Source organism: Cucurbita moschata, unplaced genomic scaffold, assembly GCF_002738365.1.
Source record: "Cucurbita moschata cultivar Rifu unplaced genomic scaffold, Cmos_1.0 Cmo_Scf00001, whole genome shotgun sequence".
Classification (NCBI taxonomy): Eukaryota; Viridiplantae; Streptophyta; class Magnoliopsida; order Cucurbitales; family Cucurbitaceae; genus Cucurbita; species Cucurbita moschata.
This window is the reverse complement of record NW_019268517.1, coordinates 6,448,786-6,468,643: the sequence shown is the minus strand read 5'-3', so window position 1 is coordinate 6,468,643 and position 19,858 is coordinate 6,448,786. Positions and strand designations below refer to the sequence as shown.

Below are 19,858 nucleotides of genomic sequence, written 5' to 3'. Positions count from 1 at the left end.
CGAAAAATACCTCTTTTTATGGTGGAACAATGTAAAAGTCACTAAAGGTTCACCAAACGAACTCTAGTGGTGATTATGCCACACGTACACTTTATAGTTTAATGGATGATAGGTTGAGGAGGGCATATCCCCTATTAGTATACTGTGCCTCACGAAACCTCTGACTGACGCACTTAATGCTAAGTTAGGACATGAGTATTTCTAATCGCTAGGTTGTTAGCTACTTTAGGTCAACAGAGAGGTCAAATAGACAAGTCATATTTGATCAAGTGCAAATCTTACCTATGAGTTTGAATATCATAAATAAGCATAAATTGAAGGAATATGAATAGGAATAAGCTAGTAAGAATACCTCGAAACTTGCATTGCCACCTAAGAAACCCAAAGTGTCTTTGGGCACGGGAAACTCCCTTAGAATGACGCTCTTCATTGGTAGCAATTTGAGAGGCAATACACGTGGAGAACTCGAGCCAAAACTAGAATAGTCAATCCAAGCTTATGAAATGAACCGATCGAAAACTTTATATGGACCATTAATCATTAATTGGATATCTTTAATAAAAAATTAATATGTGCACTCGTAAGCGGGCATTACAACTTGTAAAAATATATATATATATATATATTTAATTTATAAGTTTTTTATTTTTTTGAACAAAATGGCAAAGTTTGGATTTTTCTTAAATAATAAGGCCGATTCAATCACTTTTCATTGCTCTTGCCTCTCAACTCTCGAGCAACCTTCTGCGTGGGCTAAAACAATACCATTTTCATTTCCCTCACAAGAATGAAGCTACAATACAAATCCAACAACCAAAAATTGGGTCATTTATGAACAAATCAATCACAAAATAAAGTCTCTAATAAGACTCAATATCCGTATGAACTCTTCTATCGTTGCCCGACAAACTCTGAACTCGCCAACATTCAGGTTCTGGGTCGATGTAGATAACAAGCTCTTTGATCAAAAAAGTACGAAAAAGAAAAACATGAATGAGTTTTTCAAGCTTGCAATCATTATCCAGGGATTGCAAGCCCATATTCAGTATGATTCACATCAAATACCAAGCAAGTTCATATCCTTTTAATGGAGTCCATGTATGCTCCTGAGAGGAGTACTCTCAATCTGGACAAAAAGCTGTTCATCTTGTTCTTTGTACCATGAGGCAAAGACCTGATTGGACTGACAGATGCAATAACAACAAAGTTTTCACCATTATCAACGTCTATCCGGAACAAATCATCAAAAACTGATCTGAATTTATCTAGCAATGTCTCAAAGAACAACTTGTCGAGAGGAATCACATTCATTACAAGAATCCCATGTTCAGAAAGAATTGATCTAGCACTCAAAAGAACATCTCTCTCAACGAACCCCAATGGTGGAGCACCAATGCCGTTTCGAGCATCACTTGAATCCAAGTCAACCATGATCACATCATACTCGGAAGACTTGTGAACACCAAAGGATCCACACTTGCGCTTCTTATTCGACTTTGAAGCATTTTCAAGAAATTCGGTGGCGTCTCCAATGGAGATGTGAAGAAATTCGTTCTCTACTAATCCAAAATACTGCTGTGCAACCCTGAGAACCTCCATGTCCAGTTCCACACCCTCAACTTTAAAATCCAAATGGGTTGCAAGGAAGGTGAGCAGAGCCCCACCCCCAACTCCAATACACAGGGCTTTCGGTCTATGACCAGTTTGAATCTGTTCATCAATGGAGGAAGCAATTAATGAAAGGCTTGCCGCCATTGGAGGTAAGTAAGGATGAACTAGAACCCTAGTATCTGGTTTGAACTCGATGTTTTGAATTTCAACGCCATCTAGACTAAGACTAGCAGCAGGAATTATACGAATTTCTGTTTGAATCAGGTTCGGCATCCTCTTGAACCGTAAACGTCTCCTAAATTCCCTAGTTTCAAATATTTCCTTCCCCGATTCTCTCTCGATTTCCACATTCTCAATCAGAAATTCACCAACGGAAGAACCGATGCATCTCTCTAAAACTACTCTACATATCACATCATCGACGAAACTAAGAATCGGTACTTCAGGAATTCCATATTTGAAACATGATTTGGGAAATAAAGCAAGAAAAAGCGGCTGTAAACTCACCACCAGTCGACTCTCGGACGATTTAGCCGAATCCTCGTCCGACAAACGATGGTAAACGGAAAGCGAATCATCGGCCACCATCGGTTCTTGATTACCGACTAGAATGAGGCGCGAAATTCCAGGAGAATCGTAGAGAAGCTGATAGTGTCCAGATTCAGTGGAAAAAATCCAGTCCGTTTCAAGGCCGAACGGAACGAACATCACGGCCACAGAAGGGGAATCGGTGAATTGGATGGGTGAATCGAGCACGGCAAGTCGGAGAGAAGAATGAGAGTGAAATGGATGAGGGAAAGAAAACGATATGAAACGAGAAGGGCTTAAAGCTTCGAACATATGCTGATCAAGCGCCATTGATTTGGTTCAATTAGAGATGGAAAGGATTAGCAACCGCAACACATTCTACGGCGGTCGTCGGCGTGGCGTTGGAGGAAGCAGGGTTTGAGGAATCCATTGGAGATCCATTTGAGTTGCAGAGAATTGGGGATGACGAAGGCTTGGGGTTTTCTTCAGACTGAATCCTTTGGTCCGAATTAAAAGTTAATTTTCATGATACCCTAAAAAAATTTCTATTTCACACAACTTTTGAATATAGAGTTTTCTAATATTTTTTTCTAACATTAATTAATATTATTATTAAAATATGGCAGGTCCCAGTTGAGTTGTAAGGAATTGGTCCGGTTGACCTGACCAAAAAAATGTCAACCCGCACATTGACTCAAATTTTCGATTCTTCCGAAATTCAACTCAATCCAAATGTGAAAAAAATCTAACTCAACCCAATAAAAATTGCTAAGATATGTCATAAAATGATTATATTAACTCTTTTAGCTAAAAACCAGCGATAAAGAAAGAAATGGGAGTTAGCGACAATGTATAAATGACCAAAATGTCCTTGAACGTAGATTCAAGTACTTTGGTTTAAGTGATTTATAGATATAAATCTTATGAAAATATGATTAAGAGGACTCTAATAAGTTTACGGCTTTCGTGCATTTACCGACTTCTAAGATTTCACGTTAGTTTTGCTTCCAATAGTTTGATAAATGACTTTAGAACCCAACCTTGGTGCTCTAAGATCGTAACTAGCCTAGGAGCTTATCTAGACAATGCTAGAAACAAGTACATGAAATAAATCCTTAAGTTGCTCTTAAACATCTAGTTAAATATCATGACACCAGGGATATTCGAGTTAGCATACATTGCATATGAGTTATTGCAAACGTTATCATTAAAGTCGAGACTACTCTGCATCCTGTTTGGTATGTTATATGAACTACTAAAGACATTTATTTGAACATATTAGTGTTCCTACCTCGATCGTTAGGTTGATGATAGAATACTGTTGACTATGACTTCGATTGGTTTGGTAAGGTGGTGTATTGGGCAGGGAAATGGATAGGGTCCATCAACAAGGCTCTTGCTCCATAAACCCGCTTGAAGAGGGATGAGAGACAACATGGGAAACCAATAGTTGGCCGACAAGATGAATCACTCTCTATCGATGTAGGACAGTATTGACATTATTGATTATGTAGAGGGGTCGCCAGCTAACTTTTCATAGATAATTATAAAGTACCATGCATGTTGTCCATAACGTCCCTCATGTATTAAAACCAAATACAAAGACACGTCTCATAGATTCATGGCTTTTCCGAGCCTAGGCAAACATAAGTAAGCAAAGTAAAATGAGCATAATTGGCTCTCAAAACCCCACTTGTTCTAATTTTGGGTGTTGGTTTTAGATCATCAATTTTGAGCGTTCCTCACAATAATGTTTAAAAATATTATCCGTAACTCAGTTCTTTCATCGGGTGTCTCAAATGGCCCAATTAATGTTTTCAATTAGGGTTTCGATTTGGAGTCCGTATATACAGTGCTACCGGGTTTCTTTGAAATTCAAGTCCTACTACTATTTCTATGGGAACATTAAATTTTTAGAAAGAGACAGTAGTTTCTCCGCCCTAAGATACTAACAAAAAAGCCACAAAAGATACCTCGACTTTCGTCGAACCGAAGGCTGGACGAAAGCAAAACCATTTTTGGGTGTTGGTGGCAGATCATACATGTCATAATCATCAAATTTGAGCCTTCCTCATAATAATGTGAAAAATTAATTTCATCTGTGACTTAGTTTTTCACCACGTGTTTCAAATGACCCAATTACCATTTCGGTTTTGAGACTGTATACATCATTCATGAACTTAGCCTTATTTATGAACCTTTACAAGAATCCTAAAAGGACTTCTAGCATTGCAAAGTCTAGTATTGTTGGCGCTTATCACTGAGATAAGCTCTTAGTTGGAATCATTCGTGAACTTAGCATTATTTATGAAACTTCTTATCACCTGGATAAGAAACTCAACCTTATCTATATATTATAGACTTTTTTTTTTGTTCTAATCGGAGCATAATTCAAGATATTATTTTATCAATAAATAAAAATATTTAATTATAAAACTACTAGATTTAGACACTTTCTAACCCAAATGATGCAATGAGTATGAAGTCAAAGGTGATTATGAATATTTCACGATTCTAGTCGATAATATGGAAGGTATAAGTATGTTAATTAGGTCTAGTTTCTTAAATACTAACCTTTTTTAAACTTATTTGTTTCGAGAAGGGTAAAGATGTTAGTTGCTAATGGTGTTTGTTGTCACAACTTCACTGACAGAAAATAGGTTGTGATCCCCACATGCATGACAGACATTGGGCGACCTTCAAGTGGCGGCCATTAGGCTATGTGGAGCCAAGATTGAGAAGTGTCATGATGCAACTGAGGAGGATGGTGCATCATCCAACACACCAAGAGTGTGCATTCAAGCCAAGCTGAGGCATACACAAGGTTCAAGAGAACAAGGTAACACGAGCACACATTTCTTCCTTGAGATATCACCTAGTGTGAGAGTATCAAGTTGGTCTCTTGTAGCGATGTCGGGATGGCTTCACACGTGTGCTCAAAGAGTCATCAACAAGATGGCTTCATAAGAGTGTCAAGACCAGCATCCACTCGAAAAGAGAGCATCAAGTTGCACGTGGGTGATATAGTGAACGAAGTTGCAACAAGACCAAAGAAGTGTTAGTGCAGCATTTATCACACAAAGGTGGCCAATTGGAAAGTTGGCTGAAGTGTAGTGTCAACACGTGGTTGAGTTACAAGCTTCTTGACTTTGCTTCAGAAAAGGGTTATGGCCATTATAAGGGATGTCGTGATACACAAGTCCACAGGATGTGGCATGACGAGTGAATATTGGGATACAGATCTCTGTGCGGCTTAGAGAATACAAAGGTTTGGGCCCTGATAGTCACGTTTGGGGCGCACTCCTCCTAGCTCATGCGAGGAATATTGATGCTAGCTTTTTCCACCATGGTTTGTCTAGTGAGTTGTGAGACGAGTCCAAAAGGTGGTGAAGTTACGTCCCTGGAGGGATAGCCTACAACCATTGGGTAAGTTGTGTTTTGTCGTGCTTATGCTATGAGTCTCAGAAATCAAGAAAAAATCTGACAGTGGGATAACACAGAAGTAGTGTACAAGTTCTGTATTCATTATAAAAAAGTGAGAAATCAGTCCAATAATCAGGTCGTCATCGGGACAATGCCGAGATTAAGTGGGGGAGAGTGTCACAATCGACGATAGGATTGTGCCTCCAAAAAAGGCATCAAGGATGATGACTAGGTTAAATGGGGGAGAGCATCACAACCTCACTAAGATAAAGTAGGTTGTGACCCCTACACACAAAACAGGCAAGGGGCCTCAAGTGGTGCCCATCCGGTCATGTTAGGGCCAAGATTGAGAAGTGTCATGATGTAACTGAAGAGAACAATACATCATTAAACACACCAAGAGTGTGCATTCAAGCCAAACTGAGGCATACACAAGGTTTGAGAGAATGAGGTGACATGAGTGTCAAAGACTTGCTCGAAGTCAGGGTTATGGCTAGGTAGGCCCTAACCTCAAAAGTTTGAGTTTCGATATGATTTTCAGCATGCGGCTCATGAATTAAGTCCGTCTATATGAAAGATGAAAGGTTATCAAATTTTGTGTCAATCAAATACTTGATATACGCTGTATGGTCGTATAACTACTCATCAAAATGACGTTTACTCGAGAAAGATTGGAAATGCTTAAAATGTACTATAGGAGGAGGCATAGTGTCAGCTCTCCACCATCCCTAGGCCTCAGCAAGCTACCCTATGCCACATACCCTATGCCACATATGTATGTCACAGCATCCACGAGCGTTGTGGGGCAAACATCTTGGGCATCTTCCTTTAAAAATGTCTTACAAGGACAGTGTCAGACGACACAAGTGTGCCGACATTGCACCCCGGCCCATGTGTCGGAGGTAGGATTATGTACTTGTTATTTGGAACAAATTTCGTAAATGATTTGGCATGGACACAGGAGGCTCCAATGCCTCGATAGAACTCAGATAGATAGATGTTCGCGATGCCTTGATGAGATAAACAACACGCATATCAGTTCCAATTGATATGTCCAAGCAAGTCGTGATGATCAAGCTATTCCGAGAGATGGAACAACATCACGATGCGTGAATTGTTCGATGAGAACCTAGATCATGGTAAGATGCAACATTGAGAGACCTTGATATAGAATAGAGGCAAAGTTGAGCCAATTGACTTACCTAGTATCGAGGTAAGTTGGTGAGAGTCACAAACAATTAAACATACTCGCACAAGCACGGTATGCAGTTCAGATTCCACACCAGTTGAGATTCCACACCAGTTGTGTTCAGTTGGCAAACCTAGTCCAAAGTTCGACGAAGCCACAAACCTAATTAAAAAAAATGTGAACAGGACTTAAAAGCTTCCCTTCCAACCTTGTCGTGGGCGTGTTAAGATTACATAAAGCACGCGGTAACACTTGCTATAAAGGTCACCAGATAGTGAACATGAAACATCTCAAGTTTAAGAGATGTCTGGGTGCAATACTTCGTTGGAAGTTATTGATCACTCCACTCCAACCATGGCGGTATTAGAATTGATACTCAGTGTAAACAAATTATTCAATCAGCCGCGATGAAGAAAAACCACGAATGACTGAAAAATCTGAATATTATTTATCTGATAGATACCCAAAAAGAAAGCCAAAAAGATTATGGCAAAAAAGAAAGGGCAGATTCAAGAACAAGAACAAGAACAGGCAGAATCCATACATACAGATTTAACCTCTCGCTTCCCTAACCTCATATCTACACGATCCACAGACTGATCTCAAACCATAAAAAGAAAAAGAGTTCAATCCCAATCTCATGTTCTTCCCCTTCTGCAGATTCCCGTTTTCTCACTTTAGATCTTCAACCACGAAACCACAAACCGTTCTTCTTCCGTAGTTTCTTTAGTTTTTGTTTTTGATTTATCTTCGAGTTTAACTATATGTAAAATCTAAGCGGCGGCGACGGTGCTGGCGCGGAAAGGATAGTCCGGCGGAGGAGAGGACTTATTAGGTGAAGCGGATCTTCTTCTTTGTTGATCCTTTTTTCTCAGAGCTTTCATGGCGGCCGATGATGATCTTCTCCATTTTTTCTCTTTCGCTTCGTCTATTTCAATTTGTTCTTGTCTGCAATCTTCGCTACAGAATGGCGTGTCTCCTCTGTACAAATTATGAAACGAAATGATTTTAGCCCTAAATCCTTGTTTGGTTACTGAGAAAATATGAACCAAATATTTTCCCGGAAAGAAAATCCCAGCCACACAATCCCATGAATCAAAGAAACTCCCCTAAATCCCCCAAAAAATCAGAGAGAACTCAACGAACCTGTACATGAAGATATCGGTATCATTCCCAAGGGGCTTCCGGCAAAGGAAGCAGGAATCCAAGAAATGGAAAGGTCTAGAGCAGGCGACGGCGGAGAGGCTACGGAAGCTTCTGGTTAAGAAGCAGTGGCCGGAGATGCCAGGTTCCATGTCGCCGACGAAGGAGGCGAGGCCGTCGTCGTCATCGTCTTGGAGGAAGCACGATTTCCTTGTGGAGGTGGTGGGGTTTGAGGAATCCATTGGAGCTAGAGAGATTTGAGTTGCAGAGAAATGAAGATGGTGAAGGTTTTAAAGAATCCGTTGCCTCGGATATCAAGTTGCGGAAATTGGATGTAAATTTACATCCATGTCCTTCTAGCTGCTCCCATCAAAGTTTCTCGATTTTTTAAAATTTTATTTTATTATTATATTAAATTAAAATTATAACCGTAAATTTATTAATTAAAAATTAAAAATTTTAGTAGAGAATCCATATAGATAATTTAATTATGTATTAACTAAATTTATAATTTAATTTGTTTTTCGTAATAAGTTATAGAAAAAAAAAATAAGCATAAACTTTCTGACTTTTTTATACTTAGATCGAACATTATCATTGATTATTACGACCTCTAAGTAATCAAATTTTTTTTATATATATATTAAACTGATCATTTGTACGGTTTAAATTTTTAAATTTTTAATTTTGTATTTAATATGATTATAAAAACATAATATTAAAATCACCATTATTCTTTAAAAAAATGTTTGGAGTTTATGCAATGGCATGAATGTAAATAAGTAGAGAAGGAAGGGTAAACAAAATACATCTCATTTCCATAATAAAAATATCTTTTCACACAGTCTTCACTCTCTAGAGCTAGGTGGGCCCCACGCTAGGCTTTTCTCTGGACTCGAGGCTCTGGCGATGGTGACGTCATAAGGGAGAGAGGTCCCACGCTCTCTCGGGTTGCGCGTGAACTTGACTTGCTTCACACCGTTTGCCATTAATTGGATTTCCCTTCCTAATAAACCTATGTTTTAACCAATAAAAAATATTTATATAAAGGAAATTTAAAAAAAAAAAAAAAAAACTCTAATTTAACCAATAAAAAAAATTCTATAAAAAAAATAGCCTATTAATTTAATACTTAAAATTTCACCGAATAAATTAATAATTTAATTTTTTTAAAAAAAAATATGTGCATGAAAAGTTATAACTCGAAAAAAAAACGAGCTAAATCCGAACAAGAAAAGCTCTCACAAATAACGTTGTACTTCATCGATGAATTTTGATACGAAACCATATAAATGTGTTTCTATCTATTTTTTATTTTTATTGTCAATTAAAGAAATTGAGTTATTGATTTAATTTTATTGGAAAAAATTTCCAACACTATTTTCAATTTTGTAATTAAATCTTTCTATACAAACTTTTTAAAGTTCAACTAACGTTGAAAATTTTGGATTGTGGAAAATTCTTATTTTAAAACCTAATAACAAAATTAAAGCTTTTAGGTTAATATGTCCAATATCACATTATTTTAACGAAACCCAATAAAGCTTTTAATGCATTGAGGTAGTTGGTATCAATTAGGTGATACGAGAACGAGACCGAACACAGTCTCGATTATTGTTGAAGCAAGCAAACATAAAGCTTTTTCAACCGAATCATACAAAACCATATGGTGTGAAGCTTTTTAACATATGAATGTTTCGACCCATATGAAATTCGTAGGTACTTTCTTTAAGGGAAGAATCACGTAATTTATTCTTTATTTATAAAATTAAATCGAAGAAAAGAATTATATTTATTTTCTCAATTATTTAAATGAAATTTAATTAAGAAGAAAATAGAGGCATTCCTTAGTTTGAGGAGGATGGTGACAAAAATATTATTTTTTAATTTTTTAAAATGATTTTTAAAATAATATTTAAAAAAGAAAAAGTAGGCAACTTGGAGTCAAAGAAAAAAGAGTCTAAAGGCGTAGACTTTCATGAGTTGAACAAAGAGGTGGTTTTGGTCACGGGTGGCATTTAATGCCCTCTTAACTATTTTCTAAATTTAATTTATTTCTTTTTTTTTTTTAAAAACATTTTCTATTATTTTCTTTTTTATTTCCTTTTCAATTATTGTTGCCTTGGGGTTTTTTTGTCATTTCATACGAGCTTTAATTATGACTCATAGGATAAAAAAAAATTCAATAATTAGATTATAATTTCTTTTTTATTAATTTGGCCATAAAATAATTTTATTTGAAAGGGAAGGTGTAGAACACGCGCTAGAAACTACAAGTGGCGAGTAGTACCGTAAAAAAATAACGAATAAAATAGAAATAAAAAAGAAAAGAAATTGTACGATTTCACTTTTCCCATATTCTTTTGTCGTTTTCCACTCCCATTCTTTTCCTGGACGATTTGCGGATGTCATCATCTTTCTCTCTCATGCCCGTTGCCCGTTGCCCGTTGCCCTCTCTGCCCCCCCCTTTGATTTCTCACCGCTTTACCACGTGCCACCCTTACCTCCCGCCACGTGGATACCATAAATCAAGTGCCACGTCACCTAACCGTCAACCCCGTTACTTTCTCCTCACCCTCCGTAACTGAACTTAAAATTTTAGTTAGACAATTTTTTTTTGAAACTATAAACATTTAATTTTTCGTGGACTTTATTTTCATATTTAGAAAATTTTATAGAATTATAGAATTATTATTTTAATTTATTAATTTGAAATTAGGTATATTTTTTCCCTATTATATGTCTCAAAAAAAATTTCCATTATTCTTTTAAATTTTATTTTTTATACTTTATTAATTTTTTATTTTTAAAAGAGTCATGGTACAGATTTATATGAATCATTAACGTCTAAGTTAAGCTAAAATAAAAGATATTAATTAAATTTTCTTCCTCAACAAAATTTTCTGTCCGACTTATGTCTGGTCCCCCATGTGGTGAGGTGATACCTACAAGGTCCCGACCTACAAGAATTTGTCGACCATCTCTAATTTAAAAATTAAGTGGTAACTCCCTTTCTTTATATTATGCTTGATGATATATAAGAACGTCACAAATAAAAAAATATTGGTGAAACACATGATAGGAATAATGGACGGTTGTTAAAATCAAATATAATTAAATTGATAAAATATTATTTACCATAAAAAAAAAAGGATGATTTAATTATGAAAAAAAAAAACTTTAATTGATTATTTAAAAAAAAAGAAAACTATCCCTCCCTCATTTAAATAAAAATGTTATAAAGAATATTTTTGGATAAAAATACTTCTAAATTTTGCCTAAAAAATACTTTTAAATTTTTAAAAATTTAAAAAAATATTTAGTGTTTTAAAATATTAATTAAAAAGTTTTTTTAGTTTATATAAATATATATATATAGTTTAAGACCTTCTCCAAAGTTTTAATATATTTTTCAGACAAATTATTTAGTTCGATTTCACAGGAGTCATTTTCAAATGATATGAGTGGTCCATATATTTTTAAATTTTTAATACCTTTCGCTTTACACGCTAACATAATTATATATGCTAGTAATACATATATACATACATACATATCACTTACATACACACATGTATATAATTTTAAAAAAAAATATATTTATAATCCTCTTCAATTTTATTAATTTCTATACTTTCAAAATATTCATTTTGATTTTTATAATTAAAATTTTTAGGACAATTAAAAAAATTGATTATTTTGAAAATAAGCCAAATTTAATATAATTATATAAAAGTATGCAATATATGAGATGATGAGGGTAAATGGGCAGAAACCAAAGTTTATATAACTTTATGTAAAGTTGAGAAAGACATTAAAATAATTTTGGATGGTTTTATTTGAATAATTTAAGAATTTATAATAATGGGATGGTGCAGCCTAAGGTGAGCTGTTTGGAAAGAGACATGAAATTGAGTAGAGGAATCAAAGGGAATGGGAGTGCATCATTTGGCCCACCCATATATCTTTATCATATAAATAATTATATAAAATAAAAAGGAAGAAAGGGACTATATGGGCAAACCAAAATGGGATGATTTTGCACATACAGACATTGCTTTCCATGTTTCCCTTTCACTCCCCCATTCAATCATGTCAATAAAATTATATAAATCCCGCACCCGAGTAAAAGAATTGAAATTGTATCTGAATGAGAGCGGTTTTGAAGATAAGATGTGATAAGAAACCAACTTAAGGAAAAGTTATGATACCGTGTGATAAGGAATCACTGTAAAGGAAGTAAGATTCAGATTATCTGGTTGATCGCATATCTCTGGACAAAAACACTTGTTTGAGATTCGAATTACTCCACAAGTAAGATCGATCATGTCAAGCTTGAGTGACTCTAAGCATGCAATCTAAACGGCATAGAATTCCAAAAACACTTAGCTTTTGGCTAAAGCAAAAATGCTCTCTTGTCCCTTTGTAAAAACAACATACATGGATTTATATATAGATTATGACCACAATTAGTCCTTATATAAATAAGCACTCTGAATTATCATCCACCCAAAATTTGTAACCATTTGAGGATAAATGAAGCTTGATTCTCTTTCATGTAGCATGAATTGCAACATCTCGTGATAATTCGAACAAAATTTTCTTCATATATTCGTTAAAGTTTATATTACAATATTTTCTTCATATATTCTCTTTCATATATTTTTTAGCTAGATTCAAATAATAGTGTTCTAAGTAAATAAATAATAATATTTTGACAGATCATGCGCTATCATATATGTATATATATATATATAATTGTGGTTGTAATTATATGATAATGATAGCGACGAGAAGGAAGACGATAGCAATGAGAAGGCATTAACTATGATGGGAACATTTACGAAAAAGTCCAATGACTTTGGAGTATTGTATGATGCTTGTGGGCTAACAACTCCAATTTTTCTTTAGTGGATTACCGAAGGTATCAACTAATATTTAACCTAACCACTTTTGTTTAATGAATCACGACTTGCTATCTTGCTAAACTTTAGAAGACACGTGTTTATGGCAGGCTTGAAGCACGTCGAGGTTACTTTCGATAGTTGAGTCTACATGCCTGAACCGAAGAGATAAACACCATGAAAAATAAGTTGTTTACTATAAGAAAATTGATCTCCATTGACGATATGGTCATACGTTGAGAGAGAGATACCTTCGCCAGACGTCACAATTGAGGACGTCAAGAAAGATCTCCTTCTCCCGATGCAATTAAACTACTGTAGGGAGAAGAAAAATTCTCCGCTACTTCTCTCGATACGCCACTTAATGGGAGAAGGGCGTCTAAAAAGTCATAGTATATTATTTTATATGATAATACAATAACTTATTTCATTAAATAAATAGAAATAATTTAATGTAATAATTTGACCCGAAATATTGAAATTATTAAATTTGTTGGAATAAAAATCCTCTATCATCTATTAAAATATTGGCATTAAATAATATTAAATTATTGAGTATATTTTAATAAAAATAAATTATACATAAAATTAATTACGATTATTATAAACATGAATATGCACAATTATATAATTATTGTGAACTCCACGTGATACAGCACGTGCTTCCCACGTGTGTTTCCCATGGAGTAACATGTCCTTCTTAATGAAGCATTTCTGTACGGTGTCAAAATTACAAGTTTTATTTATTTATTTTTTATTCTTATAAAAAAAAATAATAATAATTTTTTTTATAAATAAAATTGACCTAATTGGTAAATTATTTTATTCTAAAATAAATAAATAAATAAAAAAACAAAGCCCCAAAAAAGAATTAAAAAGGGAAGAAATTCCCCATTAAAAAAAAGTAGCCTTATTATTGGTTGGTTTTTAATAATAAAAAAGGAAAAAGGTTTTGGGTATTAGAAAAGAATTAATTTAATTTGAAATATTATTTAAATAATAATAATAAAAATAATAATAATAATAAATGGGTTTGTTTTGTAGTTAATCAAGGAGACACCATGAAGCAATCCCTCTTTTGTCCTTATACTAATTTAATTAATTAAAAGATATCATAATGTTGCTTTATTTTATAATTAATTTTGGTGGAAGCCTCAAGGCATCTTACATTATGCTTTTAATATATATAAAAATGTGTCACCCCAACTACTAAGCATATTATAATTGTTTGTTTTAGTTTAATGCTCCTCATAGGGTTGAAAATTGTTCCTCCCCTATCTTATTTATTTCTTTTTATATATTCTCTATGTTTTTTTTCGTGTAAGGTTGATTCTTATTCTTGCCGCTCAATACGGGTGGGAGGTTGATCACTTAGATAGCAAATCAGTATTCCTAAATGGCGAGTACGTTGTCCAACCTAAAGGCTTCGTCATCAAAATCGAAAAGCGTACATGTTATCAAAGGCTCTCTACAGTTTACGGCAAGCATCCAAGGCGTGGAACATACGTTTGGACACGAGGAAGATGCATAACCCAGAAATAAACCGTCTGGTAGTTCAACAACTACCCAGTTAAAATTGCAATATGCTTGTAATCTCAAGTTGTTTTTAGATGGTAGTGGAAGTCTTTGGTCAGACGTATTTTTTATGTATCTCAGAACTCGAAGAGTTGCCTCCCAAGGAATTTCTCGAGTAAACAAGTCTTGAGAAGTTGAATTTCTTTGAGATTATTGTCTATCAACAGAATGTCATCAATATAGATAAGAATTACAGTGAAAGAAGTACCTCTACTCTTAGTAAATAAAGAGTAATCGACTTTGACTGAGTGGAGGCTATATTTTGTATAGTGCTAGAGAATACGAAGAACCAATTGTGACAAGCCTCTTTTAACCCATGAAGAGACTTATATAGCTGACATATTGTATTTTCCTCCTGCAACGAAAACTTGGTGGTAAAGATATGTAGAATTCCTAGTATAGATTACTACGAAGAAAGACATTTTGAACATCCAACTGAGGAGGGAACCCTTTTCGAGCAGCAGTGACAGTGAGTAACCAACGAAGAGATCCGAACAGATCCAAATCCGCGAACCCATTAGCCAACCAGCTCGAAGACCCAAACTCCCTACTTGCGACCTATAAAAACGCCAGGACCCAAGATTTACGTCCCAGCCCAAATACCTGCAGCCAAACACCTACAGACTCGCGGCCCAACCCAAATAATCGTAAGCCCAGTATCGATCCGCAACCCACGACCCAACGACCCACACCTCGACCCGACTTCAGTCTGCACACATGTCATCGCCTCATTGCGCCACATGTCACGCCTGCAACCAAAATCTCCTTTGGCTTACATGGCTTAGTCAGCTTGGCTCGGCTCTGCATCTCAAAAGTCAGTCCCTCGACTAGGTGAAGGAGATTTTGTCAAATTTCCACCGATCCAACCATCCCGAAGCTGAAATTGACCTTGTTTAAGGAATTAAGGCCAGTTTAAAGTCCAATTTCTTGATTTAAGTTAATTTGAGTTACTAACGAAACAAGATGAGTGATCTAATAGGAAACGACAATCGGAGTTACTTGGAGCAATTTCGAGGAAGGGAAAGCAAACATACTCGAGTTTAGGGAAACACCGACTAAGGTCAACCACTTACTATCGAATTGGTTAAAATTGTATGTTGTATGATGACACTTTAACGTGGCTTTGCATGTGTCATATGCTCGTATATGTGAATGGTTATGAAATAATATGTGTACGATATGATATGTTAAGATATGATATGCTTGACAACATGCTTGTGATATGATATATGAATATTATGTATATATTATAATGTAGTATAATTGATGATACGACGCATCTACAATGAATGATATGATATGTGCATGGAATGATACGTTACGTTAGAAGACACGTGTTTATGATATGACATATGCTCGACATGAATGATATGTGATATGAATGACATGCAACATGATGAATTGGCATAATGCACAACCCCGATATACACATGAAAAGTTATGATAAAATGACGTGATAATGAAAGGAAAACACTAGAAGGGTTTTACATGATAATGAGAGAAAAAAAGTCAATTATAATGTTTATAAATTCTTTTTTATTCATTCATTAATAATTTATCAACAATTGTATAATGTTTTGACATGCATAATTAATTCTATAAATTATTATTACACTAATTATTTACGATTAAAAATTTATACAATTTTTTTTAAAATCTTTAAAAATTTTATTAAAATTAATTGTAATATAAATTCGAAATTCTAAAATTTAAGTATATTATTCGTAATATACTCATTAAGGAAGAAAAAATTAAACTAAATTAAATTAATTAAAATTATTTTAATTATTTCATGTAATAATTAAAATTAAATTAACTGATGCAATAAAATGGTTGAACATAAATATTATTTACTTGCATAAAATTTTAATAAATGTTCAGTAACACTCGGACATAATTATCTTTAATTTCGAAACAACTTATTTCCAAACATTTTAATCTCGACATCTTATTTTTAGGTTTTTTAAACAAAATTTCTAACAAAACGACGTCTTAAAGTATTTTTATGTTCATTATATGAAAAGAGAGCAAAGTAAAAAAAAAAAAAAATCTCTAAATTTCATTTTACTAAGAAATAATTTTCTTATATTTTAAAAAAATGCTTAATAATGGAGATAAATTAAAAAACCTATGAACCCATTTGAACCATATTATGCAAATGCATTGTGGGCTTTAATGAAGCCCAAAAATGGAGCCCAGCCGGCCCAAGCATTTTCAGTAGCCCATAATAAAAATAGTATATTACATTAAAGCCTTTTTACTTTGAAATTTGAATTAAAATAAAAATTAAATTAAAATTTTGATTTTCAAAATTAAAAAGTTGTATATTTAAAAAAAAAAAATCAGTGTTAATTATTTAAAAAAAAAACCACAACGATAAACGGGACAACAGATAATTTTTTAAAATAAAAGAATTTATATTTTAATTTAATTTCACAAAAAAAAAAGAGAGAAGAAAGGGACGAAAATATCAGAGAAGAATAAAATGTATTGTTCTGTTTTTTTTTTTTTTTTTTTTTTTTACCGTTTTTCTTTTTTAATATATATAATTTTTTTTTTTGGTTTTACCATTGGGCCTAGGGCACTCAGGATCAGGCCATTGGGCCTTATTGGGCCTCACGAAAGGTAAACTTCAACGCTGGAATTCCTCACGGCTGGACAAAGTGGGCACGTGCGAACCACTTGATCGCAATCCGTACAAACGCACAAATGCCGACACGGCAACAAAACCACCGACGCAACTCGCTTCCAACACACTTTACAACTCGGTCCAAACTCCGCGCCGATTCGTTCCGGGTCAACATAACACGATCCGGCATCCTCCGCCGCCGCCGCCGCCGACGTACAATCGCCTCCGCCTTCTCCGCCGCTGCTAATTCCGGCGCCCCTCATTATCGCCTGCTGCAGCTGTGCCTGTAGCGCAGCCGCCGCCGCCTCCTCTGCCTTTGCCTTGGCCTGCCACGCCTGCGCCTCCACACACAGCCTAGCAGCGCGTGCTTCCAACTCCGCATGGCGGCGCGTAGCCTTCTCCACCTCCATTTCCTTCTCCAATAACCTCCTCGCCACTGTCTCCTCCGCCGCCCCCAGCAGTTCCCTGTAGTGCCTTTGCCGTTTCTCCGCCAACGCTCGCCGCAGCTCTTCCTCCTAATCAAAACCCAAAAAAACTCAACATCAAAATTCATAACATTTTTTTTCTTTTTCTTTCAAATTCCCATCTGGGTTTTTCAAATCAGTACCTGAGTTTGAAGGAATCGATCAATTTCATCACGTTGCTGTCTGGTTTGAGAGGAAAAATCATCGGACAAGAAAACAGAGGAAGAGAGAGAAACGAGATTGGTATCATTCCGCGCCGGCGGAGGATGGTGGTGGAGATTCGGCTGTTGGTCGTCGGAGGACAACCGGAGACCAGTGGAGACGACATTAGAAGGGTGGTGGTGGTGGTTATGAAGCTGAGAAAAGTCAATAATCTGAGGGTGAAAACAGAGAGGATTGATTAAGGGAGGTGAAACAGAGACATCTCTTCCTCTTTTCCTCAAATTGTTGAAATGATTCCCACCTGATTTTCAAATTCAAACCCAAACCCATCATCAAAACCTCTTCAATTTCAATGGGTCGATCCAAAAAAAGCAGAAAACATAAAAATGAAAATGAATATAACCTCCATTGTTGAACAGATGATGAGACTGTTGAAAAACATCTTCTCCTCCTCCTCCTCCTCCTCCACCACCAGGTTGAGGTTGTAATGAATAATCATGTTCAGAATCTTGAATGTTTCTGCAAATTCAAGAAGAAAGATGAACAACAACAACAAACAAACAAAAAGAAAAAACCAAAAACTTGGATTGAGAAAGAAAACAGAGAAAAACAGAGGAACCTGTTGAGGAAGAGGACATTGGAAGGGTATTGAGCTTGAACAGCCATTGATATGGAATCAATGAAATGACAGTGAGAGAACTTGAGTTTGAGATTGGTTTATGGAACCAAAAGTGAAACGTAAATGAAAAAAAAAAGATATATACAGCTGAGGTTTCTAGAGAGAGAAAGTGAAGGAGAGAGAGGGAGGCAAGAACATTAAAGGCTACCACAGAAGAAGCATGAAACGCACAACCCGGACTCTTCAATGACAGAGAGAGAAAAAAAAATACGAGATTTATACTACTAATATTAATATTCTCTCACTTCGGTTTTCTAACTTGTGCCGCCGCCGCTGCCGCCGCCGTGTGTGGTGGTTCCCGGCGCGGAGCCTCCGTGAGTGGTGGTTGAGTGGGAGAATGAACGTAAAGGGAAAGTAAATGGGGCAGAGAGTGATTTATATAAATACAACGGAGAGCGACAGAATTCATGATATCTATTTCTCTCTCATCACCCACATTTAAAAAAAAAGAAAAATAATTAAATTAAATATATATATATAATATATATATAATTCATAATTTTTTTTCACCCATAACCAATATTTGATTTTTTTTTCCATTTATTTATATTTTTATTAAATTACAAATTTATTTCTTAAAAATTATAAGGTTCGAAAAAGTTTAAAAATTTATCGAATAGTTTTAGAAATTGGTGGCCAAATGTATAATATAGTATTATTTTTTATATGATCGGATTACGTTAAAGAAAATAAATCTAACTTGATATCATAAATAGGATTTAATTTAAACTATATATATGGAGATTAGAGATGAATGATTTAAATTTTTTTATAAAAAAAGCAATTTTGTATTTAAATTATAGATAAAGACCAGGCATATTAATGGATAAAATAATAAAAAAAATTAAAATAATTTGGTATATGAAATAAATAATTAATTAAGATTTTGATGAACAGGCGGAATTGGTTGACCTTAGCAAATTGATATGTGAAAGATGAAGGGATATGTGTATACGTACCAAATCTTGATCAAGTTGTGTAAAGCCATTGATAATGACCTAATTTGAAAGCTGTTTTTGGGATTTTCTTAACCTTTTGAAATAAATACACACAAGAAATACGAGAATTCGACCGATTTAGATGATTGAATCAAAAACATGAAAATTGAACTGGGTTAGATTTGTTTTTTGTTTGGGTTGGGTTGAATTTTTCGAAAATGAAGAATTTAGATCAGTTCGTGAGCTGACATTTTCTTAGTTGGATCAACCTAACCAACCTGAAAATAGAACTCACATTCTTAAACAATCACGAGTGAGCTTGAGAATAAATTAGGAGGGAGAGCAGGGAGATGATGATCGGGAAGGTTGGTAGCGGGGGAGAGAGGCTAGAGATGATGGGGAGCGGAAAGATGAGGAGGATGGAGGTGACGCCTTCGATTTTCAACCATTAGAAGAATTATGAAGTGATTTCATAAATTTTTTATTTATTTGAACTCAGCTTTATCTCAACTCGGTGCTTATAAGTTATTATTGTTTTATTAATTAAATTTTTGTTTATTATTTATTTTATACATGGGTTGAAAAAGAAAAATATGGATGGTGCTTATCCAAT

General features: G+C 34.8%; 3 protein-coding genes across 4 annotated transcripts; all 3 read right to left on the bottom strand.

Moving 5' to 3' along the window:
- Positions 1-749: 749 nt before the first annotated feature.
- LOC111459260 (methyltransferase-like protein 13) lies at positions 750-2,652 on the bottom strand. The gene has a single exon (XM_023105739.1). The coding sequence runs from the start codon at positions 2,467-2,469 to the stop codon at positions 1,075-1,077; it is 1,395 nt and encodes a 464-aa protein (XP_022961507.1). The 5' UTR covers positions 2,470-2,652; the 3' UTR covers positions 750-1,074.
- A 4,524-nt stretch (positions 2,653-7,176) lies between these two features.
- Positions 7,177-8,179, bottom strand: LOC111450557. Its single transcript, XM_023090791.1, has 2 exons — positions 7,898-8,179; positions 7,177-7,732 (listed from the first exon to the last, which is right to left on the bottom strand). Exons 1-2 carry the CDS (start codon positions 8,134-8,136, stop codon positions 7,525-7,527), a joined length of 447 nt encoding a protein of 148 aa, XP_022946559.1. The 5' UTR covers positions 8,137-8,179; the 3' UTR covers positions 7,177-7,524.
- An 8,743-nt stretch (positions 8,180-16,922) lies between these two features.
- LOC111453365 (E3 ubiquitin-protein ligase BOI-like) lies at positions 16,923-18,726 on the bottom strand. 2 transcript variants are annotated; one of them, XM_023094437.1, is made up of 4 exons: positions 18,553-18,726; positions 18,032-18,147; positions 17,610-17,929; positions 16,923-17,517 (listed from the first exon to the last, which is right to left on the bottom strand). In XM_023094437.1, exons 1-4 carry the CDS (start codon positions 18,714-18,716, stop codon positions 16,990-16,992), a joined length of 1,128 nt encoding a protein of 375 aa, XP_022950205.1. In that variant the 5' UTR covers positions 18,717-18,726; the 3' UTR covers positions 16,923-16,989. The 2 variants fall into 2 exon arrangements, with proteins under 2 accessions (XP_022950205.1, XP_022950213.1); XM_023094445.1 differs by having other exon boundaries at positions 18,248-18,670.
- Between the last annotated feature and the right edge of the window lie 1,132 nt (positions 18,727-19,858).